The sequence below is a fragment of the Egretta garzetta genome, unplaced genomic scaffold, assembly GCF_000687185.1.
Source record: "Egretta garzetta isolate BGI_Z169 unplaced genomic scaffold, ASM68718v1 scaffold97, whole genome shotgun sequence".
Lineage (NCBI taxonomy): Eukaryota > Metazoa > Chordata > Aves > Pelecaniformes > Ardeidae > Egretta > Egretta garzetta.
The window spans coordinates 478,251-504,620 of NW_009260135.1; the positions used below are offsets into that span (position 1 = coordinate 478,251).

At 44.2% G+C, this 26,370-nt stretch overlaps 1 protein-coding gene across 1 annotated transcript in view; it reads left to right on the forward strand.

Annotated features, from left to right (window-relative positions):
* The window catches only part of SLIT3 (slit guidance ligand 3), a gene marked incomplete at its 5' end in the record, with an annotated part of 500,013 nt that overhangs the window by 462,094 nt on the left and 11,549 nt on the right, over positions 1–26,370 (forward strand). The window contains 4 exons of the mRNA XM_009641607.2: positions 119–212; positions 5,548–5,685; positions 12,672–12,912; positions 15,284–15,414. Coding sequence (XP_009639902.1) covers positions 119–212; positions 5,548–5,685; positions 12,672–12,912; positions 15,284–15,414 — 604 coding nt within the window. The remainder of the gene's footprint in view (positions 1–118; positions 213–5,547; positions 5,686–12,671; positions 12,913–15,283; positions 15,415–26,370) is intronic.

Below are 26,370 nucleotides of genomic sequence, written 5' to 3' on the forward strand. Positions count from 1 at the left end.
GCTGAACTGCTGAGCTGCCTCCATTTAAGAAGATTGGCCATCCCTGAACATCATGGTTGAAGCTGCTTCAGGACTGTCCAAGTTGTGTTACAGCTTTATTGCTTTTCTTTTGCCTCAGGTGAGCTGTGTGATGAGGTGATTAACCACTGTGTTCCTGATCTAAATCCGTGCCAGCATGAGTCCAAATGTCTTCCCCTTGATAAAGGAACCAGGTAAGCATGTGTGTATACTGGTCTCACACACTGGGCAGATCCATCCATTGGTTTGACTAGGGTTGAACTGGCAATGAGTGTGGGGTAAAAATCATCAAAATCAATGCAAATATATGAAACTATATACACTTCAGACCATGTCACATTTTAACTTTAATGCAACTGTACATACTTTTCTAGCTTTCTGTGGTTTACTTGAAACTAATGGATGTGCCCCCAGAGCAGAGAAATTATTCTGGGGTAGAGCACGGCAAAAGGAGTACTTCTGGAACAGTTACTGCAAAGTATCTTCTGCCTCAGAAACTAAGGACAGTTTCTGTATGTGTTCCTTAGGGCATCCATCAATTCAAGCAGTGTAACAGGACTCTTAGCAGATGTAACTCAGCTCTCCTCAGTGTTTAAAATCCAGTCCCCATTCTAACTACTGAGAAGGGAAAGATAAACTTGTGGCCAGAGCATAAAGCTGCAGGTCAGGAGTTTTCTTGTTGTATTCCCACTTTAGCTGATGCCTCCTGGCATGGCTGGCAGTCTTGGGGTGGCGTTGGCAAAGGCTGGCCTTGACTGCAGTGGGGTTCCTCTCCCCACTTCCTCACCTGGGGGGCAGCAGAAGACAGCTGGACTGGACGGCTCTCACTCAGGAGCCCCTTCATCCGTTGGCTGTATAGGCAAGCCTCGCTCGGCTCATGTTAGATTTTGTCAAGTCTCCTGTGTTTGCGTTTACTCATTGGGAACGACATTGACTGTTTCACAGGGGCAAAGTGAAGCCTCATGTTTTAAATGGCAGTAAAACATCTGGAGATTTGAGGGTTGGGGTGTTTTGAGAGATGCATAGTAGCAGCATTCATCGCTTGTCTGAACAGGGAATTTCAGAGCAATTTAGCAAATAGAGTCAATTGAAAAGTCAAGTTCTGTGGAAAGCTTGTCAAGAAAAGATCTTTGAATCAAAGATGTAGGAAAGGAGGACAAATTCAAGAAAGTTCAGTGCAGCATGAGCTGCATTCTGCACTTTACACTAAGGCTGTTTTCACAGCTGTGATGCAGTCCTGGGGGCTCACTGATTCCCCCCCGGGAGGGAGTTTTGGCGAGGGGCACTCTCACCCAGCATGTCGCAGGGGAGAGACAGTAGCACTCTTTGGTCTTCCTGGTAACTTGCAGTTGGTATCAGATTGTGTCCTGGCATGTCAGAGTAAACAAATATGCAGAACATTTCGGGATGGTTCAAAGGAAGCGAACAAAAATTCTAGAAATGTCAGCAATCTAGCGGGCAGCTGAATCTGTGCTAGACAGTTGGTCTGTCCAACTCAAGCCTTCCTTGGGTGAAAAACCTCCAGACAGAAATGTTTCCAACTGTTGAGGAAGGTGAAACTGTTAAATGATTAGGACAGTTCCTGAAATGATGCACAGGGACTGGATAAGGAGGTGTGTACCGGTACGTAACAGTCCCTGATGTTCTTTCCAGCTTTCATTCCCAGTTAGTCCATCATTCAGCTAATCCAGTAGCTGCATCGTGTTATGAGGCAAAGGCTTGTAACTCAAATTACCTTACGTTGCTAGATGTGTGAAGGGATGGAGACAGCTGTGGTCCTGAATGGTTTTACCCTTGCTGGAAGCATTTTCATGCCTGCTACCCAAATAATTTGAGTAAATAAGACACTTGTGCTTGCTTGCTTGCTAGAAAAGTGTTCTTCACAGTGGAGCCATTAACCCTTGAGGGGAGCCTAAATAACTACTTGTAAGTATTTTCTATTACTGTTTGTTGCATTATTCTTCCCACTCTTCATAGACTGCAACACAAAAATCCAGAATTTCATTACTTTTTCTGTCCCATTTTGCTTTCTAGCAGGCCAGACTTGAGAGGTGAAGGAGCCTGCCCAGCCTTGAACAGAGATTTGTCCAATTATTGTTTTTTCTTTCATACTTCAGTTGCACCAAGCCATTCAGAAATGGGCTGAGAGCCCTCAGTAGCTTTTGCAGTGATGTGTGGTTGCTGCTGGGTCTCATTGAAACAACCACCGCTGGTCCTGTGCTGCTGCTGATCCCTTGAGCAGTTTGATCCCCTGACCTGTGATGTGCCGTACATTTAGCACGTAATGGTGCAATGTAATGCCACATGTGGAGTGAGTCAAGCTCATGCACCAGTCCTCTGTTCTGCTTACAGAGGCGGGGAATATTAATGGCAGGATTCAGGCTTGTTCCTGAGCTGACCATCCACTTGTCAGGTTTGTGCCCTGGGCACATGAGTAGGGCACACCAGTGAAGAATATCATAGCAGCAAGGACACCAGCTGCCTTCAGCTCTAGTCGGTCTGCAACTCTGTGGAGGGAGGAAAAGATGACAAAGACAGGAAAAAAAAAAAATAGGAAGCCAAGTTATTTATTAATATGGGGAGGGAAATTCCATTCTGGCCCTGCAATAGAAGCCATGAATCACAGCTTTAATACAATAGACATTGAGTGCATGCAGATGCAAATCCTGTCATATAGGCCAATGTTTTAAATACCACTAGACATGTTTTTAGGCTCTCTGATACTGGGAATGTTGCCATCACTAGAAGCCTGTAGCAGAAAACAGGATTTCAATTGTACTGGTGTCAGATGGTCACTGGGAAATGAGATAACTGATCTAATTGCTTAAATTACTCTCTTACTAGGACTTGAATTTGAAAGTTTCTTTGACTCCTCCTTTACTTCATCATACTTTTGCTGATACTCTGTCACTTGCTGGCACTGTGTGGGACAGGGATGAAGCTAATGTGCCATCGTCCCCTGAGGGGGGAAGACCTTGGGTTTAATCCAGGAGGAGGCTGGCTGAGGCACTCCTGTGGCTGAGTTTCTCGCCTGCTACACTCCAGGCATGCATTTTTGGGTAGCTTCAGCCTAGATGTGACACACTAGGAGCTCAGAGGTGACTGACCCAAAAGGAATTCCATGTTTCGAAAGGGAAAGCCAAGCTTGGAAGCAAACCGGACTATTTCAGTGTGTGCTTGGCTGCACAGAGCTCTTTGCTTTCTAAGCTAAAATTGCAGGTGGCTTTCCTCACTTTCAGCCTCCACATCTTTATTGTGCTGTTACTATAGAAGAGGAGTAGCTTTCTGTATGCCAGAAAACAAAACAAAACAAAACAACAAAAAAATACCATTTAACACAATGAAATGACTTCTAAAAAAAACCTTCAGGAAAGGAGCATGTTTTTCCACTCACTGTATTGATGTTGGAGCATGGTATAAATATACTTTTATTATTCTAAAGCTTGGAATTATTACCTGACAGCTTAAAATGCTGATTTAATGCAGCCCTGCAGAGAAAAGTGGTGGTTCTGTCATTACTGAGATAGCCAATACACATCATAAAATTGATGCATGGCAGACCTGAATAAGGAACTGCACATCGTTCATTATTCCATCACTTTATATTAGGACTGCTGGGATCAATAAAAAGCAACAGGATTAAATGCTGCCAATTCACCCCACAAAGTCTTTTGATTGACATTATTTGCTTGCAGGTGTGACTAAAATGTTGCCAAAAAATGTTGCCCGCGTCTTACGGTTTGGGGAAGGAACACTTTTTGCTCTGTTTTGTCATCTCCGTTATGTTAATCACAGTATTCCCTGAGGCACCAAGGTGTAAAAAAGCAATTCAGGCATGCAGAGCTGGAACATCAACCATTCTGTGGCTGCGGGGGGTCCTGATGGGGGCCTCTCGGTAGGGAGGATGGAGAAGTATATGCATCTACAGAACGTTATCCATCCTACAGCCTGCAGGTTAATAGGCTTTGCCCTATTTCTTCCCTTTTTAGCCAGTCACAAGCCATGTTTTGAAATGGAGACTGAAGGTCACACCCTTCTCAGTGCTTCAGCGAGAGGGTTGCTGAAGTCCTGGTACTGTGGCAGCCGTCCACTGGTCATTAGCAAACACAGGACCCACCGTTGCACTCTGGCAGGTTTCCCCCAACTCACTGCCTTGCACTGCTTAGCTGGGAAGAGGCCATGAGCCAAAACACACTGTCACTCAGAACCAAATTCACCTCAATGACTGCTGTCTGGAAAGTGGAAATATCTTTCCTCATCAGCTCCCGTGTGTCCAGTTCCTCTGAAAAGGTTTTCTACAAGGAGCCTCCTCCTGCACTTACCCCACCAGGCTGGCAGGGCAGAGGAGGAGGAGGCTGAGGCCAGCAGAATAGGTTGGTGGAGCAGTGTTTCCTGTCTGATGCTGCCTCCCTTGACTTTGTGATGTCTCTCCTCTCCCAGCTCTCGGTGGCAAGCATGCTGCATCCAAAGAATGGGCTCCAGCAAGAGTGCAGAATTCTTTTTTTATTGCTGAAGTTAACTGTAGCTCTTCCCTTGTTTTGGTTTAAGTGATACGTCTTTTGTTTTCCAGATGTGCAGTAACATCCAGCTGGGAGGAGTAAAATGTGTTTTATGGACTGAAGTGTGTTCATGACTAAATATTGTCTACACTGTAGATTCAAAAAGAGGCTGTTCAGCAATTCCAAAGGATCTGTTCCAAGTCAGAGACTTTGGGATGCATTTTCTATTGTCAGCTTATAAACTTCTGCAAGGCTTATAACGGAAATGCTGATGCAGCCTTCACACAACAAACTTGAGAATTGTATAAAATAAAATAAAAACCCAGTGTCTGCAGGTTTGGGTGCATCCCTCTGTGTTGCTCCTAGGGATGGTGTTACCCCATAGCAGCAGGCACACGCTTTGCCTGAGCGTCACCATGGGAAAGGACAGGCTTCACAGACAACTTTCCATAGTTGCAGCAACATTTGCTATGCCTTGCAAACCAATGACAAACAGGTGGTGGTCTCAAAACTGATGGTCTTTCTCTTTATATTTGCTGAGTTTTGTGGCTCATTTGCAGATTGCTTCCATTTGGAAGGTAGAACCTTACTGTGCTCTGTGTAGCTGCAGAGGGCCAACCTCAGATGCTCAGCAGTGTGCAGACATTGGCAAAAACATGGTCCAAGACATCAGAGCAGCTGCCCTTGCAGAACATTGCCCTTTTAGTCTGTAAGGTTAGGGAAGATGTTGTCATCTTTAGCATAATTGGGAGACCACTATATGATCACCATTCTCCACCGACTTGGCTGAGGAAAAGCAGTAGTATGGTATTGCTTTGCTCAGCTTGAATTTAAGCAGATTGCAGAATCTCAGCTGCAGACAGACAGGAGGGACTCGAGCATTTCTGATGGCAGGCATTGTGCTTGATGTTTCCAAGAATAATTGCTAACATCTTTCCATTTCAAATCAAGATTGGTGCTAGGCTGCCTGTGTGTGCTATTGTTGTGAATGTTGAAACAAGCTATTAACAGCGATCTTCTTGTATTTCAGATGTGAGTGCTTGCCGGGTTACAGTGGAAAACACTGTGAAATAGATGATGATGACTGTGTGGGCCATAAGTGTCGCCATGGAGCTGTCTGCGTAGATGCAGTCAATGGCTACACCTGCGTCTGCCCTCAGGGTTTCAGGTACGTGAGAGTCAGCTCCTCCCCTGGACTGTCTTCTGTACATAGTGTTGGGGCGCTTGCTTTAAATTGCTTTCATCCTCAGAGCTAGGCAGCCTCTAGACATGGTATCGATCTGTCATTCCTATGTGAATGGATGGCTCAGTGCTTCAAATCCTGTAGATGAGGTAGGTCTTAATGAGTTAACTGAATACAGGGGATTGATGATTCTTGCTTTGAAAACAGCAATTTGCCTTTTGTGCAATGCTGTGTTAGTTTGCCTGCCTGCCTGCCCCGGCCTTTTCTGGTAAAGCATGAGGCAATACGCTCACGTGAATTATGTTGAGACAAACCCTGCCTGCACGAGAGTGAGCAAAGGATAATAAAAGTACATACATGAACCCTCAGACCTGGCTGCAAGAAAACACGAGGCTGAAGATCTTGTGCCAGTATCTCTGTGCCTGTTGGTGGATGGGCTTGGTACGATTTGGGCTGTAAATTTCCAGCCTCTGATTCTGACAGCTGCCAATATATCTGACTCCTGGAAATCTCTCTGTCTGTCAAAGATAAGTGTGCTGCTCCAAATGGATTCACTAATCATTGCCTGAGGCTGGATACTGGCTTCCTTCCAGCTAAACCTTGTCTGTGTTTGAAATACACATGAGACAAAGAAGGAGTACCTGAAAAGATCAGTCTTGACAAAGCAGAAATTGCATGAACACTTATAAATCATTTTCTCTGCTTTGTATCTGCAACTGTTTTTATTCTTCTTGCTTTCATCCATGCTGGTTTTGGGGCTTTTTTTTCCCTCTCAACACACACTTTTATTGCAAAGCAGACAGACTTCCCTGAATAGGTATTGATATATAACACGATGTCAGGCCGTGGTTTCACAGAATCGGACTTGTTATTTACAGTATATCAGATATCCTCTGAATATCAAATTCTTACCCTTTTCTCCATGTTTCATTCTCTGCTTCAATCCCTTTGATGGCCTTAGGGATCTTGCAAATCGGTGACTGGCAAGGATAACACGTGGCTGTCCCACAGTGGAATTGTAAATGCTCAATGTTATCTAATTGTTAAGAGTTGAGAAATGGGATTGCGAAGCCATATCTGGGGTGAAGGGTAACCTGAGACTGTCATCAGATGGTAGTGATGGGAAGACTACTGCTGCAGGTCCTCTGGTTTTTAAGGCATGTCAGTACTAGGCAATGATGAATGTAAGGGGTTTTTTTCCCAAGAAGGCAGGATCACAGTGTTTGGCAGAGATGTTTTGAGTTGTGGCACAGTGGAGCAGAGCAGCAGGCGTAGGTGTAAGACTGGCCCAGGTCCCTTCCTGTGCACCAAGCAGCTCTGCTGGCAACTTGAGCAGTGCCTCAGGTTGGCTGATCTCGCACCAGGGACTTCAAGAGCAGAACCTGGAACAGCCCAACCTGCTCGTCGCTCAGATGAGGGGGTTTCATTCCACTACAAGTTCTCCAAGGAGAGGAAACATCTTTCTACACAAAGCTCCAAAACTCAACTACTAGCTTAGACAGCACTTCATAGCCCAGGGTAGACTTGAGTGAGTAAAGTAATTCTGCTGCCCATCAACAGCAGAGCCAGGATTAACTTGAAGTCTCCTGCTCGCTTGCTTTTTTTGCACTAGTCCATGCCACCTTCCTAAATTTCCTGTGCAAGACATGAGGGAGCAAGGGTCTTTTATGAAAAAAATATTGCAATGGGCACTAACAGGCTCCCTCTGCCAAGGCGGAGAGCAAGCTGAAGCCCCTTGTGTTCTCCATGAAGAATAGTCCCTGATCTTCTTTGATTTCAGGATTAAAATTCTACTAACAAAATATGATCTGCTCATTATTCTTTCCATGACTCCAGCCTTTTGTGGTTTAAAGGCCTGCTGCTCTGAAGGGGGTTCTGATTTTTTTCCCCCTCCTAAGTTTGCAATTGCAAAGATGGTGATTGACAGAGTTCATGCTTCTGATGTTCAGGGTTATAGACTCAACTGTTCATGAAGCGTGCCTCGGGCGCTGGGCTGTGCAGCAAGGAGATAACTTTGCAAGTATTGGAAGGCTGCAAGTGTTGATGAAAAGGAGAGAACACAAGGGGTGGTCTGACAAAGGTAACTAGGAGACTTAAGATGATGACTAGTAAAGTTTTTTGGCCAAGTATCAGGAATCATTTCCCAGCAGTGAGTTTGCAGAGTGACCTCCCAGTTATCTGGAGCTTATGCTGTTGTAATAAATGCATAGAACTATAACAATTTTATGGTTGTCACTACGCTGTACATCAAAGCTGCTTGGAGTCACACATTAATAAGGATGTTAAAACTTACATCCTCGCATGGCTGAACAAATGGCACTCTGGTAACTCTTAACAACGTAGGGCTCCACATGCACAATGACGTGCCTCTGATGGCGGCCTGGAAAGCAATAGCACCATCATGCACACACCTGTTCCCTCACCTTAGCGTCTGCTATTCACTGTTTGTGTGTAGTCGTGCTCCGCGCAGCACCTTTGCTTATCACTCAGCAACCTTTTGCAATTACATAACACACTTTCTTCCCGAAAAGTTTTCAGTGTTTTCTTTCAAAATAACACTCGTTCACCCCCTGTAGATGAAAACATTTTTGAGAATTTGTGAACCCCATTGGATAAAACCTAACTTGTTAAACCTTCCCGCTAGCAATCAGCCTCACAGTAGTGTTGTCCTGATAAATGTTGCTCTGGTGGGGAAGCACACATTAAGGCTGCTGAGCTTGATAGAAAGCGCTGTTCCTCCGTTGTGTAGATGCTTCAGAGCTCCCCACTGGGACAGTTTGCTGTAAGAAACTCAGCAGTGATTATTTAAATAAATGAGCTCGCACCAGGCAGAATGAACTTGGCCAAGCTATGCAAGTCAGGCTGTGCGCCACATTCCACTGCTGGGGAAATAAATAGTATTAATTATTTCTAAAAATCCATTAAAAATATTTTAAAATAAAGAGAAAAGGCCTTGACAGATGCTGTTGCTGAAGTATTTTCTAGATGCCAGTAGCAGGGCAGCTGCACCTGTAAAGCCACCCACTGAAGGGGTTTCACGGCAAGGGAGGGCTGTGCAGGGGCTGTACTGGCAGCTCAGGGAATCCTTCAGAGCAGCACCAAGCACAGACACGCTGGCTTCTTGCAACATTTGCTTTGTGTTAGTGGAGGCTGTTGCGGGTTGCATGGATTTTTTATTATTATTATTTTTAACTTCCATGAAATTAGACTTATATACACTGACTTTCCTTCTGCTTTCTAGTTTTGCTCACAGACAAGAGAAAATGATTGGCATTAGGTAGAAGAAAGCTAACGGGCTGGGTTAGCAGTGCTCCTTTCTGCTAGGCACCTCTGGAAAACAGCTGCACCTGACAGCAGGCTGGGGTGGCAGCCATCTCTGGGGTCAGTCCTGCTCTGATCCCATTGCTGGCTCTCCTGACTTGTTTGCCAGCCAGCCACAAAGCCCTGCACCAGTGAGAGAGATCACACATTGAATGAAACCAGACTTTGAACAGGAAAGTGCTCCGGTCGGACAGTCCACTTCGGTGCCTGGCTGGCAATGGGGACGTGGCGCTGATATGTCCTCAGCTCATCAGCTCCGGCTGGGTCTGACTGCTGTGCTGGTAGGCAGCTACTACAGTAACTACCTTAAATTGGCAGTTGCTTTCTGTGGATCTATCTTCCCATGAGGTTGTTGCTATTTTTTAATGTTACCTTGTTTTCTTGGAAAAGGGAATCCAAACCGTCTCTTGGTGAGTGGTGCTGTGCCCCCCGAGGTACTGCGCTCACCCTCCCTGGGTAGGGTGCCCTGAGGGGGTCTGCAAAGAAGCTGCAGCAAAGGGTCTCGTTCAGGAAGGGAAAGCTTCTTAGTCTATAACTGATTCATAGTTTAAGTGTATTCACAAAGAAATGTTCCCAAGAACAAATTTACTTTGAGAAAAATAGACTGAGCAAAGGCAACCATTTCCCATATTCCCCTGCACCGTGCTGCCTGCCGTGCTCCCATTTCCACTGCTGCCCACAGCAGGCTTAACGCTGTACTGACCCTGTACCTCTCCTCCAAATACTCCTTGGAGCAAAGTAAATGTGGTTTATTGATTGCCAGCAGCATTGCCTGCCAGATCACACTTTTGAGGTACACGTGTCTAAAGGAATAGATTGTCCCTGTGCAAGATGACGCTATTCTGGTAGAGGGTATTTGCCTCTTGCTGATGGGGAGTGGTTTGCTCCCCCTTCCCCAAACCCTTTGCTGATAGCATTAGCAGCCTGTGACTGTGCCCACGTACAGCACTAAGTGTCCCCCGGGCAGCAAAGGAAGACAAGGGGTCCCTGTTAGCCACAGCTCCCGGCCCCTTAGAGAAGCGAGGTAGCGATGGGATGGGAGTGGGGAGGCTGGCTGCGAAACATCACTCTGTCCTTGTGGTGAGTAAAGGCAGTTTAGGGTAATGCAATGAGAAAAGTGTTGAAATGCAATTTATCCTGAAAAGTCCCCAGAGGTGGTTCTGGCTGAGAAGGAAACATCCGCCTGTTTGTGTACACAGCCAACCCCCAGTGACACCGGGGCCAGAGCGGGACAGCCCCTGCAGGGTGTGCACACCGGGCAGCGGCGAGGCCAGCGCCGCGCTGTGCTTTAGCCCTTGGAAATTCCCAGCAGTGTTCTTCACCCTCCTCGTGCTTATTCCTGTGTAATAGAGTCTTGTTTGCCATACCCACATCCCCACGTACAAGGCCAACATTCAGATTTGGGCAAAGTTAGGAAGCTGGTTAGGGTGTTCCATGCTGTGTGACAGCTGTGGGGAAAGGAGAGCTTTTCTGGTCTTCTCCCAGGTGCAAATCCCAAATGTTTGCATCTTTCAAGGAATTGTTCAAGTCTGCCTTTTGTAAAAGTAGTAATGTAAAACCCCGTGTCTCTTCTCTCAGATGTGATAGAAAAGCAGAGCAACTCCCTAGCTTTTGATGCAGTTCAGGATCTCGTGTTTCCCGGAGGCCCGCCAGGGAGCAGTGTGTGGTGGGAACACAGGGGCAGGGAGGGGTTTGGGCTCACATTCCGCACAGCGCTAAAGATAGAGCTGTGGTGCTCTGCGCAAAATTTCACACAAGAAAATATAAAAAGGAAAGCAGTCATCTCCATTTCCCTCTGTTACAGAGGCAGCAGGTTCTGGTCTCTGTGGCTAAGCCAGATTGCTCTTGAGTGTGTTGTGGCTGTTTTATTTGCTGTTCTTGCACATCTTGTATCAGTACTATTTACGGTAGGGCAATGGCTTGGGTTTCTGTTCTAATTGTATCTAGGAACATTGCCTAGAAATTCACTGAGCTTCCAAGTCTCACCTGCTTTACTGGAGAGAAGTGAGGTTTTTGGTGGGTTTTTTTGCTTTGTTTTTATAAGAGTACTATTATTCCACAAAGTGCTCCCTGAATGGCAGGAAATTCCTAGTGGGACAAGTGGGATTTCACTGTTCCAGGACTGGGCTGATGGTTATTCACTGCATGAACGGCTCTGCCACAATCCTCTCCTGGCAAGCCCTCTGCCCCCACGCTGACAAACGCTGCGTAACACAGAGATGGTGCAGGAGCCCGAGCCCGCAGCCCTTGCCGCAGCTATCCCACGGTGTTCCCTGCTGCACAGCCTGACGCACGTTCCCTACTCACCAGCTACCAATTTTTCATCATTTTACTGTCTACACATTTTCAAGAAGTCACAGAACTCAGTGTAAAGAGTTTATGTTCTCTCATCAGTACAAAAAAGGTTTGGACAAGTGGTTGTAATGAGAAGTTTGGGATACAGGTGCAGGGGCGTACCATGTGCAGCCAGGCGGCCAGAGCCTGGCCCGGTCCCACTGCAGCACCCGTTGATTGCACAGGCCCAGTGGGTGCACTGGGCAGAGGGTTTTCATTTGCTTTTTGCAGCTTAGTCTGACACATGACATCACTGTGAAAGATGACTGCAGCTTTTTGCACCTTCTCTCTTTTCCCTGCTCCTTCTATGCTGGTGTCGGTATTTCAGTGTAGCTGAGTTATTCCAGCAGATAACCTGCGAAGCGTGCAGCCATGCTGAATCCAGGACGGCAGCCTGGGGACTGAGCCGCTGCTGCTCCTGGGAGATGTGGCCCAGGCCTCAGAGGCCAGAGGTTCCCCCATGTGGGTCTTGCTCAGCCTCTCATGTAGTTAAGACCAAACCATGGCACTTTCCTCTAGCTCTGAATATGATTTGAGTTCACAAGTACTCAGATCTGGCATTTGGTTTTCAGTTACCTCTGACTCTGGGAGCTCTTCCTTTCCTTTGCATTTTTCTGATCTAGGACACTGCCAACCACAAACTCAGCTTAAATAAAGCTGATGATCCTGATGCTGCTAGAAACAACCAGTTCAGGGCAGCTGCCCATCAGATAGCATGGTATCAGTGCATTGCTTCTGAGACTTTTTAGCAGTTGCCCATCTGTTGATGATACACTTGCTGATATACAGTAAAGCAAGTGAGGCGGCTGTAAAAAACACTAAAAATTGGGGATTTGCTTACCCCTTGCTTACCACCAGCAGAGGTAGACTCAAGTCACAAAGCCTAGGATGGGGATTTATGGCTGAGTGGTGGTGCATGTTTCTGGACGGCAGGGAGAGCAGCTGAGGAAAATCTCAGGTTTGGGCTTAAATGGCTCTCAGGTTTGGGCTTAAATGGCTCCCAGTTTTTGCTAGGAACGTCTGCACAGCACAGTGTGGGATGAAAGCGATTTTAGACAGACTGCTGTACCTTGCAGAGCTAAATACCTACCATGCAAAGTGCAGTACAAATTGCTTTCAGGCTCATTCAGACCAGGCGTGGGAATTTCTGTACAGCACTATGCTGTGCAGCTTTCACACAGTAAGGTGGGCACGGTTGCTGTATCTCAGAGTTGCTATACCACAGTAATAGTATAACATCAGCATCTGAAAGTGTTTCCTTCCTTAAAAAAATGGTGATAATTGAGGCCGCTGCTTCTTTCCTTTACCTTCTACAGTGGACTTTTCTGTGAAACTCCGCCGCCGATGGTTCTGCTCCAGACGAGCCCATGTGATAACTACGAGTGCCAGAACGGGGCTCAGTGCATCGTTGCGCACCACGAGCCCGTCTGCCGCTGCCTCGCTGGCTTTGCTGGGCAGAAGTGCGAGAAGCTCATTACAGTCAACTTCGTTGGGAAGGATTCTTATGTGGAGCTGCCATCAGCCAAAATTCGCCCTCAGGCAAACATCTCCCTCCAGGTACGTCATGCAGAACATCAGTTGCCAGCCCAATGCTCTTCTAAGCAATAATACATATACATATATATATTTTTTGTTCTGAAGGAACAGGATCTGTTGGCCAAGATGCTGACAAAGTTAGAGACTACTTGTGAGACAGTTGTCTGCTCTAAAATTATCAAAGCATTAAGGAGAGCAACTAAGGCACCACTGTACCTTAGTGGGCACACATTCTGCCTCCAGAATGTCACCACTCTTATTCACGGACTGGCAGGGTAGTGAGATGGTTCAGCAAACCTCCCTGTCTTCTCACTGATTTACGGCATTGTGTTTCATCCTGTAGAAATTAGTGCTTAATATTAGGAGACTTATTAAAAGAGACTGCTCTAAATGGCCTTTCCAGACAATCTTTTGCTTACACTTTACACATTCAGTAGATAAAAGGTCTGAGATTTTGTTACAGTCCTGTTGTTACACCTAAATTTGGTCTGTGGTCTAAGGTTCAGAAGGCAATAGAAAATAGGTATTAAAGGTGCCATGCCACTACTGTGATCTTTGTGGCTGTGGATCAAAGGTATTTTCGATACTTAGTCCAATATGATATTAAAGTGATTTGGAAGTTATTTGCATTCATGGTCCAGTAGGCATTAAACTGATCTTTTTTTCCCTAATATCCCAAAGTAAATGAGGGTGTAATTTCTAGCTTGATACTCTTTCTAATAAAGAGAGGCGTGGAGCACCTACATGACATGACGCATCTCTTTCTGATTGTTAGGCCACTGATTGTTAATCTGGACTATTTCTATGCTAGATTCATCCTGCAAATGACGCATAACATTTCAAAAGATGTGAGAAGAAAAATCATCCCTGGATGTTTATTTTATTGCATTTATTTTCTCAATTTGAAGAGATTGTATTCTGCAGTTGGAAATCACATTCTAGGCTTACTCGATGGAGTTTGATTGTAATTAAAATACCACTGTCGACACATGGAAAAAAGGACCAGATTTCCACATTAGGAATAGATTTTAAAGGGTGCTTCCAGCAAAGTTTATTCTAATGAAAAAATTCTATAATTTTTATCTTTACTAGTTTAAGTATACAGTTCATATGAAAATGAAGCTGATTCATGTATATTTGAAACTCCAGTTTTTCTTCAAAATTCCCTTGTATTTAATACCACAAAAGAGATTCTAAAATATGGGCACTCTAAAATATGGCTTCCAAAGACTCCAAATACTGTTGGTCAACTTAAAAGCTGAAAATCTGGACACTGTCTTCTGAAGTGTACAAAGCACGTTACTTCAGCCATAGCCTGAAGAATAAAACTGATTATTACAGGAAGCGCATGGAGGTGACTTTCTCACTTCTTTCCCAGGCTGAATATTATTCTTGTGTCCAGTAATTAATGATGTGAATTAAAATTAGAATACAGCATTGATTATTAATAACAAATACAGGAAATCTTAGCAAAAAGTGCTCAAGAAAAAAATCTTTTAAGGGCAAAAGAACAGTATTTAAATACATATATAAATGCAAACAGATTTTTAAGTGTTCTGTTTAGTTTGGGCATTTAACAGCTTAAAAAAAAAAAAAAAGCAAGAAATCTCAGGAAACCATAGAATCGTTTAGGTTGGAAAAGACCTTTAAGATCATCAAGTTCAACCATTAACCTAGCACTGCCATCAGTATGTAAAATATGAAATACGTAGTGTGAAAATAACAGGCAGGTTGTAGTGGAGTCCTTGCTTTTTGATTCAGTGTTCAAGATTTATTTTTTTTTTTCCTTGGTGTACTTCAAAGCTGGAGGGACAAGGGTTACTCTGTTCCTCCTGACTCTCTAAATGTCCCATTTGAACTCAGCATGACTTGCTAATAACTCAGATTGAGTGCATAACTCATGGTTATGCTAGATGTGGGGACAGGCCCTTCTTTCCTTCTTTTTGTTCATAAGAAGTCTGTGAACAGATCAGCCCCCGCTGAAATTTGTTTGCTTGGAATTGTGACACCCTCCTCCTACTGCCAGAGCTGATTTTCTAAACCTCCACTTCAAGCTGAGGTAGTAGCTGAGCCAAACACACAGCTGTAGTTTATTGACAGGGGTCAAATAAATTGCAGCTCTCACCTCCTGAAAACTAGTTCTCATTAGAAACGGGGGAGCCATCCCTTAGTGGAAGGCTGACCTGTCTGTGTATGGGCTCCCTCAATGTCACCAAGACCTTTTTGTCTCGTGGCTCTTGCTCGTATTGCTCATCGTTGTTTGCTCATATATATATGATTTATTAAATCATATTTGAATTGCATATATGATTTTGGTTTGGTTTTTAATATCAGTTTATTTCTTTTTCTAATCATTCTCAAGCAACGTTACCTGGTTATTAATGTTTCACAGGTAGCAACAGACAAGGACAATGGCATCTTGTTATACAAAGGAGACAATGATCCTTTGGCTCTGGAGCTGTACCAAGGACACGTGAGGCTCATCTACGACACGCTGAATTCTCCACCTACCACCGTATACAGGTAAATAGCTAAGCTGTACCGAGACAGTTGATTTCCAAAAAAGATGGAGACGTAGGGGTAGGATTTTTCTAAGAAATGTACTTGGGAGAAGAACCTTTTATTTTACTTTGCTGTACTTCTTTTATGTATGTAATTAGGTAAGAAAATGAGAATAAAGACTTAGCTAGAGGCTGCATCATTAAAAATTGGCATTTATTGGCAATACCAGTGATACCATGTCCTACTATGATTGCAGAAAAATGTTGTGTTTTCTCATCTACTGTAAAGATTTAGTTTCTGGTGAATGTTGTCCTTGAAATAGTTTCAAATAATCAGTTTCTTTGATGTTGATATTTAGCATTAATTTACTGTACCAAGACAGAACAGTGACTGTTCTGGTGGGCTGTGTCAAATTAGAGAAGGGCTGAATTCCTCTACAGGGTGAATATTTTTGGAAGAACTCTTACCTATATCGGCAGTAACTATGCAAAAGCACAAATTACAATGGTAAATTGTAGGGCAATTTGACCTTCGGACACTTGACTTTTGGGGATACCAAACCCACAGTTTTTCTCCATTAGTCAGAAGGAAGAAAAGCAAATGTAAAAGTGAAACCCATGCACAGAGGTGTTCCCCTAGGAATGAGAGATGTGCTGCTCATGTCTTCCACGGTTCCTTTAGCAGCCCTCTCCCCGGGTTCACACCCTTCTGATTATTTTTAAGCCCTGTTGCTCCAGTTTGTTCTGTGTAAACATGCAGTTGTGACCACATGGAACCCTTTCAGGTTCAGTGCACTTGCATGGGGTTGGGTATGCAGAAGCCCTGGATTCCCCAGCCCACCTCGCTCTTTAAGGAAGAGCATCCTATTAGAGCAAGTGAAAGGATGCCACCAAGTATTCCTAGCCAGAACGGGCCTTCTACTTTTTCTGGAAAGTTTTCTCAGCACTTGATAAAACTTAGGTCTTTTGGGAGTATGGCAGCAATGCAGAGCTTTCCTTAAGGGGACTGGTGACTTGTTTAAGAAAATAAGAAAATTCTTTCTGTATAAAAGTAAATTGGATAATACCAATGTAGGGATGCGTAACCAGGAAGACCAATGACTTGTCCACTGCAGGAATGAAGAAAGCAGTTTGTTAGTGATTTTCACCAGCTGGATAGGTATGAAAAATTTCTCTGTGTGTGGCTGCTAATCCTAATTGATTTCATGTTAGAGCAAAGCTGAAGTTGTTAAACAGTTTTACGCCACTAATTAGAACATAGAGAAAAGCTCATTATGTGTGGGCAGCACAGGGGGTGACGGATTGGTGTGGATGCTTGCTCTTCGTTGTCAAGGGCAGAGTGGTGTGGTGACAAGAGCTGTTGCCACCATCACAACACCACCTTATGGATCTGCTGCCTGCTGGCAAAGTGGCCAGCGATGGCAAGCGGCAGTGTCCTCATTATGCCTGCGCCCTTCATATTGATCAAGGAGGAGGTCTCCATTCAGACTGACACCTCATTACCATAAGACTAATGGCCTGCTCACTACATTTTGTACTGTGTGATCTGTTGAGATGGGAAAGAAGCTGCTTAATACGATGCCCTTTCTGAAATGTCACTCTAATCTTTTATTAGTTTAAGGAGTGGAGCAAAATGGGATTAGCATGGAGCTTGATGGGAAAAGATTAGGTTGATTGAGAAAAACTGCAGCTAAAGAATGTCAAAAAGGGCCTCTAAATAGATTAAAAGACTTGTTTTCCCTAAGGGCTGAGGAAGGGGGAGGAAACCTGCTTCTCTCCTTACAGTCACAGGACTTCAGGGTAAAAGGCGTGAGTGGATCTGGTTTGACCTCCCTGTATATCCTGTTTGACTTTTAGCTAAGGCATAAGCTCTGTTTGGCTAAGACAGGACTTGAGCTTGGCACTGAGTTTTGACAGGAAGATACCAAATAATGGAAATTCCCCCATTTCCTTTAGCAGCGTGGACAACAGTCAGTCGCTTCCATTATTCAGGCATCGGCCATAATTTCTAAGTTGTGTTGCTAATACCTTCTGGATGTTTTAGAGGCTTTCTCCAGGGAAATTAAACTCCTTTTATACATGGTACTGGCTCCCGGGAGTTTATATGTACTTTTAATTGCATTGCCTTCTAACTTGCATTTTAATGAAACGAATAGCTGATTCGGTGCGATGCATTTTATCTAAACCTTAAGAATCTGGGGAACTTTTTTCTGTAACTTCAACAATTTTTCATTTTGCATTAAAATAAGGTTACTAGGAGAATCTGAAACATTCAAATCTTAGCCTCGCCATTGGTATAACAGTTTGCCTTCTCTGTCACATATTCCTTGCTGTCTTGTTTAAATGCCTCATTTAAATCTCAACCTCAGCAAAAGTGGACTGTTTGCCTTTGAGCAGCTCTGTTGAAAGACTATTAGATTAATTTTCACGGGCAATATCAGGCACTGCTGTCCTCCAAAGGGGTCCACTTCTCAGAATAGATGAGCTTTGGCTCTTGTTTCTCCTCAGAACTGTCTGCCAAAAGAGGAGGAGGCCTTAAAATACTGCCTGGTGGGAACTGTGCCAGCTACAGCTGCAGGAAATCTCTAACTGACCTGGTCCTGTGTTGTAGCTGAGAGTTTTCCTGGCTATTTCAGGTACTCCCATGATGGGATGCGGGAAGTCATTGGCAAGCCACACTATCTGTAATTCTTCATCAGAGCCTCCATGATAAGATTCATGAATGGTACTTAAGAACAGTAAAATTAGCAAAGTACTTGCCGAATACAGGTAAAATACCCTGTTAGGGCTAAGATAAAACCTGTTGTCAGACAGGTTTGGAAGCCAGCAGCCAGTAAGGCGTACTTGGTGGTAGTTCTCAGTAGTGTTCAGCGGAAGGGTGCTGGAAGGACGAAGTACACAAGGTGTTACACTGCAAAACTCTCCCCCAGCCCCTTAGTACACAGCCAGGGTGCAGGTTTGTACCAGACACAGGGGGGTGGTGCTGAACTAGCTGTTGCAGTGTATTCTGTGGGTGGCCTCGCTCTGCAAAACTATTTGAGGAGATTGAGGACAGGGGTGCGTGGCACCCGGGAAAGAGCAATTCACTGTATCGGCTCTGTGAAGGCAGGCTGTCTCTGGCTATGGGAGTGGACCTGTTCCTCTATCTTAGCTGCTCCTTTGAGCAGATTTAAGTAGAATTGCAGTACAAAGTTAGTCTGGAAAAGGCCGAGATTAACTTGCTGTACATTCATATTTGCCTTACATGTATTCATTCCCATGGTATGTTTGGATAGAAAGGCTAAAGCTGACATCGTACTTCCCTTTCATTCTAGTCAGATAACAGTCAGCAAATGTCCGATGGAAAAGGCTACCTAAAACACATTATCATTTATCATCAAGCTAGAAAGAAATAGAAGTTAATGCATGAATTGCAATGACTGAACTCACCCTTTTAAAAGAAAAGCTGGCTGGTCTGTTACTGGAACTCCTCACTTGTAAGCTGCAGAATAACAGTTTGCTGGACATCATAGTAAACATCTTAAAGAAGATCCATTTTTGAAGTAGGATTCCTATTTGTTGTTTCTTTTATTCTATGCAATTATTCCATAGGTGCACAAAAAGAGAACAGAAATCTGTTTCTGAGTGCTTTATTGACCTCCTGGTTTCTGCACTGGTGAGAGTTACTCTTCCATGCCATGCCAGTACTCAGTACTGAGCCAACAGTGAGTTCTTGAAATAAAGTAAATCTTTTACACAGATACCCTACTTTAATTTAAAGATACCAACTGATGAGTGTGCTGCTTTTATTTACCACCATGCTCCAACTGTTGAAAGTTTGAATTAACAAAGAGCTGTAGCTTCAGCATTCAGCCATTGATACTGGTACCTGCTTAACTGTATTCTACAGGGAGAGCTCCTATTTTCAGTCTTTTTTCCTACATCTGCTCCTTGAACCAGAGATAAGACCTGACCTGTAATTTTTTTTCTGATAGGTTTTATGCTACTACACAGTCATATTGATTTGGATGCTAAATTAATCCTTCCTAATAGAAATGGAAAATAGAAATTTGACACAAACTACTGATGTAATTCCCTCCAGAGCTCCCAGATTGCCATGTTGCACACAGACTGTCATATCTGGTAAAGGGCAAGATGCAAACGTCATCGGTGTAAAATCATATGTTTTCATGCAGGCTTCCTGACAGCAATGAAAAAGGAGGCAGTTAGGGAAACATACGAATTAATTGTAGTTGTCTTTCTGCAGACCCTACACCCAAATTACATTATAATTCCTTTTAAAAGTATCCTTGCATAATCTGTTTCCAAAAATGCTGTATCATTAAAAATCCCTCTTACAGATTATATCATGCAGTTCTCATGGTCTGGCTAATTCTTCCATAGCATAGATGGATGTGTGTGCCATTAAAGCAAAAGGCCTGAAATCAGGGAGCTTAAATTCTTACTGTATCTGCCTCATATGGGATGACTGTGGGACAAAAAATTAAATCTGGTTCTCTGTGCGCAAAAAGTACTTTCTCCCTCCAGGCTGTGGAGCAGCACAGGGCTCTTACCCTGGCAGCATCTGCAAACTCCCCATGGTGTTCCATGGCACTCAGCCACCGCCCGTGGCGGCTGGAGCCCGGGTAGCAGCCCGTGTGGCCACCAGTGCTTGTTGTCCAACAACAGGTCCCTGGCCGTGCCGCTCCAAATAACTGAACTCAGCAGTACTCAAGGATTTTGGTCCTCTGCTCAGATTTTGTAGGCTTCTCTGCGCTTCTGGTGCTGAGGTTGAACAGTTGCTTTGGTGATGGAAGAACTTCCGCACCTTCCAAAGATACAGGAGATGGGATTTTTGTGTAATCACCTTCCTTTAGCTGCAATTGCTTATCTGCAAGAAAGCCTGGGAGGCTTCACCATTAATTCACTGCCTTCTAGGGAGGAATGTGCTGGAGGAGTGAAAGCATTAATTATTCTTAGGATCGTTATTAGAGCTTGTCAAACTCAGTTTTTACCAAAAGTCTCTTTGCAGGGCTCACTGCATGACTGGTCCTTTCCTTACTAATACCTCCATAGTCTGCATCTTGTGCTGTGCCTGTCCCTGGTGCGATTCCTGTTTGATACTTCTGGATGGTATCTAAATAGACTGTTTTTCAGAGATTTCTATGAGACATCACTGAGCTCTTAACAATTCTGTATATTTGCAATTCATTTATTCTCTCTATCACACACTCGCATTTTTTTCAGGTATTCCTTAGGGATTTTGCATGAAATATAATGAAAGAAAACAGTACTAATCTCTGACCTGCACAGTAAAAGTTGTAAAATTTGAATGTACTTATACAGCTTGCATGAGCCAAAGCAAAGGACAGATGAATTATTTTTTGCCTTTATAAAGGGCGCAGGTGTATTTGAATGGGACAACAAAGACAAGTCTGTGAGTTCTTGTCAAACTACAAACATCACTCTTCCCTAGTTTTTCTTGGATTTTTGTGTAGTAGGACAGCGGAAATGTAAGGCCAAGACCTTAAAATGTCATCTAACTTTTATCATTAGGTTCAGAATCAAGTATTTGCTTTCATGAAGTTCAGAAACTTTCTTCTGCTGAGATGGAGCTTCAGAAGGGTAAAGTTTTGTCCTTCAGGCTGCCTGAGGACTTAGTAGGTGAAATCTTGTTAAGCTGAATTAATTTTTTTTTCTTTGTAAATCTCTTCAGTGTCTCTTGCAAGAATGACAGTTTCTCATCTCCTCTCTGTCCTCGCCCCCACCTAGCTCATTCTCATCAGTGTAATATGTGAGTACACAGAAATACTGTGCTGCAGACCCACAGCTGTATTTCTAACCTTACACACGTGTAGGGTGTTTCAGAGTGAGATGTTTTATCAGAAGGCAGCAAAACCTTTCACAAAGCAAGTCGACGTTGGCATGTCTGTGTACCAGGCATGGGAAGTTAGGAATAGGTCATCTAAAGCCACTTGCCCTACGGTAGTGACAGAAATTGAAGTTGCGTTCTCTGAGTCCTAGGTCACCTTCTTCAGGGCCCAAAATCTGGGGCTGTCGGTCTAAGTTGCACTCAGATGTCCCCTGTCAACAGAGGCCGGGCTGCACCAGTACGTACGGGTGCTGCCAGCGTGCACGGGCTGCTGGCTTGCCCCAAGACCCGTGACTGAGGCAGGGGTATGCTTGGCTTTGTCCTCCCCTCAGCACTCACCATGGAGCTTTGGAGAACTTGCACCATAGTCTGTGAAGACAATAAACTCAGCGGCTGCTCCTCTGCCACAAAGGGTTTCATGCTATTTTAACTAATTCTTTAAATTAACTCGTATTATGACTACTTGCAGCCAAAGCAGAGATGTTATTTGTATCCTTTTGATTAGGAATGTGGCCATCTACACCAGCACTGTCACCTTTACCACTGTTTCTTAAAAAAGTCAGAATACTGCTGCAGACCCAAATCAGCTTCAAAGAGCTGGCAGGAGACAGTCCTACTCCTCTCAAATCACTTTCTAAGCAGGCTGTGCTGGCTTTAACGCATAGACAACACAAACGCAAATTGTCAGTAGTCTGTGTATTTCATTAAGCAAATTGATTTGATGTTGTTTTCGAAAACACACCCATAAGCTGGTCTGTACCTCGTTACTTTAGTCACTGCATACCTGTCCTCTGCACCCGGCAGCTCCGTCTCAGCTGAAGGGGACGGGAGGGAAGCCGGAGCAGACATGCCGCGTCCATCCCCACTGGCTGCTTTGTTGATCAGCAGCCTTCTAGGAAAAGCCATGCAAAACAGAGGCCTGCGGCACACACGTGTACATATTACTTCAGTACAATAACATTGTAATGCTGATGTCTTTCAGCACAGAGTAATAATAATAAAAACATAATGAAGTCAGCAAGATGCCAGCATTAATCCCAAGAAGAAATGAGAGGTGATGAGATAGGGGTAGTTCTAAACGACTAATAACTAAACAAAAGGGGGAGAGAGGGAGGAACACACCCAAAATGAGTCAATGTGTTAAAATACCCTGAGTTCAGCCTCTAGTTAGAGCTGAACTCCAGATCATACTGGCCCCATGCAGCTCTTCTCTCTCCTGACTGTATCGGACACTTCAGAGGATTACACCTGAAGATGGAAAGCAAATCCTTCACAGTTATGACATTTTACTTTGCAGTGGAGAGTGTTGACCATTCAAAAGTATTTTCAAGAGCATCATGAAGGAAGATGTTTGCTCTTGGAAGCTCACTGAGCTCTAGAAGTAGCTCAGAGCCTTGCAGGTATTTGCTGGTTTTCACGTTGGAAGTAGTCTTGGGTTTATGTAAAAATGAATGATGAAGCCAAAAGTTGTTCTCAACAGTGATTTGACTATGACTAAAAATAATATAGCCGTACCATGAAAAGAAAATTGCTGCTGAAAATGCAGAAGCCCACATTGCAAATGGAGGCTTTCCCATGTTTGTTAAAGTCAGTAGCTGGGTTGAGTTTTAGCCCGTTCAGTTCAAGTCTTAAAACTGCCCAGCCAACCCAAAAGTAATTGTGAAATAAGAACTATTTCTTTCGTGCCAGCAGATAACCTCATTTAGTCCTTAGTCCATAACATGGCCTCATTGCTTCTTCTAGTGAGAGCACCAGTGAAACCACGACAGTGGTCCTGGCAGCTCCTGAGCTCTCATCAATCAGCGCCGATGTTAGCCCGCCTTCTGAGCAGCCAGTTTGGTTTGTGCCTGTTGGAAACACGTTCTTGTGCTGGACTCTGTTTCCAGCAAGTAACTAGGAGAAAGGTGTGAAAATGTATTCTAAAAGGTATTTTCTTGCTATAGCATGGGTCGTTAGTCCAGTATTACGTTGCCAAAGTTGGTTAATACTGATTACATCAGAGCAAGGTTGAAGTATTCTCCTAATAGACAATGATGGAATAAACTTAATCATAGTTAAAATGACTTTATAAACCTTGTATGCACTGATGACTGCCTCATGTCTTGAACTGTGAGGGTTTTGCCTTGCAACAGAATGTAGCAAGCTATTATAACATGTTTATTTTTTTCTGCCTGTAAATTTCTTGTAAACATGATGACTAACACAAAGTTCAGATGTGTACCATGTGTGATAGATTTATATCCCGTTTATACCAAGCGCCAGGCTCTGGATTCCATCGATGCAGTCTCTGTTAGCAGAAGTGCGTGCAGACCTGGCACTGAGGGCGATCGCGGAGGTGCAGCATGGTCTGCGCACAATTATTTCAGTGCTTCTTCCCAGTATAGAACCGTGACCCACAGCGCTACGTTTGCCAGTGTGCCCCAGTGCTGCTGGAAACGGTGGGTATGGCAGCTGCTGTTCTGCTTGTCGAATAGCGATGGATTGTGTTTATTTTTGTGGAAGTAGAGGCATACAACTGTAGGTATGTTGCCACAGATGACGTGGAAACAATTTAATTTCCTGACCACATATTGGGTTTCTAAATAGACAACAGCTTCTTTTTTCTTGGGGCTTAGCCTCCAATTTCAGCTAAAACCCATCATTCTCTGTCATTCTAATTGGAAGCATTTTTAATTGTATTCTGTAGTGGCTCTGGTCCCTGCTGCTAAATGGTAGATACCTTCCTATTTTCCAGAGCTGAAAAGGAGATAAATGGTGTAAAGTATTCCCCCGGATGAAAAGACTCTGTGAAGGCACTCGATGGATTTCCTCATCAGAAGCTGAGATTTGACATCCAGTTGAATAGCAGGAGCTATTTTCAATAGCGTTTGATACCAGCGCTAAAAAGTGAACCCAAGCCCCTTGGTTTGTTCCGAGTCCTGGCAGAGCAGGGGAGCTGTGCTGCTGCACGTCCTGGTGTGTGCCACACAGGCACCACGCCGCCTCTTCGCTGGGGAGGACGTGGCATGCGGTGCTGCCACCGGCCTTGCGGCTGTGCCAGGGCTTGCCTTCCTCTGTGCTGTTCGCAGTGTCAGACTTTTAAGGATAACTGATTTAATGATTCCCAGTAGCATTGCAGAATCTATATGTGATTGCTTTTACGCTCTGTATTTACTGGGTTTGCTATTCTATATGATGCGTGTTACAGTAAAGATACCGAGATGCAATAGCTCATTGCACCGCGATACGCTGTGTGCCGTGATGTGCAAACTTGTTCTGGTGGAGTGAGATGGGAAGGCGGTGACACCGTGATCTGTCATTCAGGAGAGGCCTTGGACTTGAAGAGTTCGTTCAACCTATTTCTAATGCCGTTACACTTGCATTTAGCAAATTCTCCGTTAGCGGAATGAAGCATTCAGCTCTGCAGAGACATGGGGATACTGTAGGAGACCAGTGAGGGCTTTGGCTCCCCAGCGGTGCAGCTGGAGGAAGGTGTCAGACCTCTTGCCCACGTCAGGGACACTGTGAGAATTCACTGCAAACAAGGAGTGTTTACCCTGGCCGTGAATCTGACCCTTTTATGAATAATCTAGGGAAAGGGGTCAGGATTGTGTTAATCGTCTGTTGCAGGGATATAGAAAAGGTCCTTGCTTTTCCCTTAGAAGGTCTGTAACACAATAACTTTCACTGTTGGCAGGGGTGCCGCAGGAATTGAATTATGACTGGAAATTAGATATGCATAGCCTGGCCAAACGATCATTAAGGGAGATACGGTAATCAGCTGCCAGTGTTTAAGGGCTGTAAACACCGAGAAGAGAAAGATGGTTTATTTGGGTGGTCTGCAGAGTTCTAAGTAGGAGAAAAGGTATAAAAGCGAGCAAATGAAAATGGAGGTATCAAGGAGATGTAACACTCGAGTCATGTGAAACAGGACTGAACATAACGAGAGTGTATTTTAAGCTGAAAGTGAACTTTGAGTGCTTTGATAAATCTCTTTCACCTCTTAGTTCCCTAGCCTTGTGTTTCATTAGCATTTTTCATACTTTTTTCTCAACATGTGTTTTTTATTTGGCTTCTGGAGATGATAGTGCTTGAAGTGATGTGTTATTGTAGAGGTAGCACAAACACTGCTCCAATTATGATGTTGCCTTTGTTGCCATGGAGAAGTTTAAATCTACTTTAGGCCAAGGACTGATGATAACTGGAGCTAAGGGCAGGAGGTGACTGTAGCTTGGAAAGGTGAAAAACCACCACCACGGACACCTGAAGTCAGCCTGGCGGTGAGTTTCACAGCTCCCGAATCGCTAACATCTCAGTGCGGTTCCCTGCAGCCCTCCCCCTGTTTCTTGATTTTGGTACCTCTTCTCTGGTGCCAGCTCCTCCCATGCATTGCAAGCTCCTTAAGCTCTTTTGGATGTGTATTTCTCCTTATCCCCTTCTACTCTGAATGTTTGCAAAGATTATCTGAGCTCAGTGTTCCCCACAGCCTTGGCTCCCCAGTCACTTACCATCCTTGTGTTTGCTTTGTTCTGCGCTTCAAATGAGGCATGTCCCCATTAAGACAGAGGTCAGGAAAATCTGGAGACTGTAGCTAGTGAATTGATGTCCTAATTTGCATAATTGATGGTTATACATTTCCTCAGTGACATGGTCTGCTGTGATACTTAAAGCTATTTTTGTTTTTGACTTCTCTGCCCTGCTGTTCTCTGCTGTCTACACCAAAGGTATATTACATGTCAGTGAAAAAAGCTAACCCCAAAGCCCAAATTTTACAAGTTCGAGTTGAATGCTTTAATCCTTTAATGCATTTCTGTTCACTGGCATATTTACAGTGGCTCAGCTCTAAATCTCTCATGGGTATTAGAGCAAGGGGAGTCAGTGTTTATAACATCTGTGTGTGCTTGGGGCTGGAGTAGAGGGGAAGGAAAATACGGGAGGGAGAAGGGAAATAGATCAAAAATGAGAGTGGAAATCAGTTCTTTCTTATATTCCCTGGGGTTTTACGCTTAATACACATCCCTTGCCCTTCATTTCTTTGTGTTCTGGAGTCTAAGCCCCCGGCAGAGGCCGTGTCCGTGGCCCGCATGCAGTGCTCTGTGTGATGGGTCTGTTGGCTCATCTTGCTGGGATTGCTCTGACAGAAGAGAC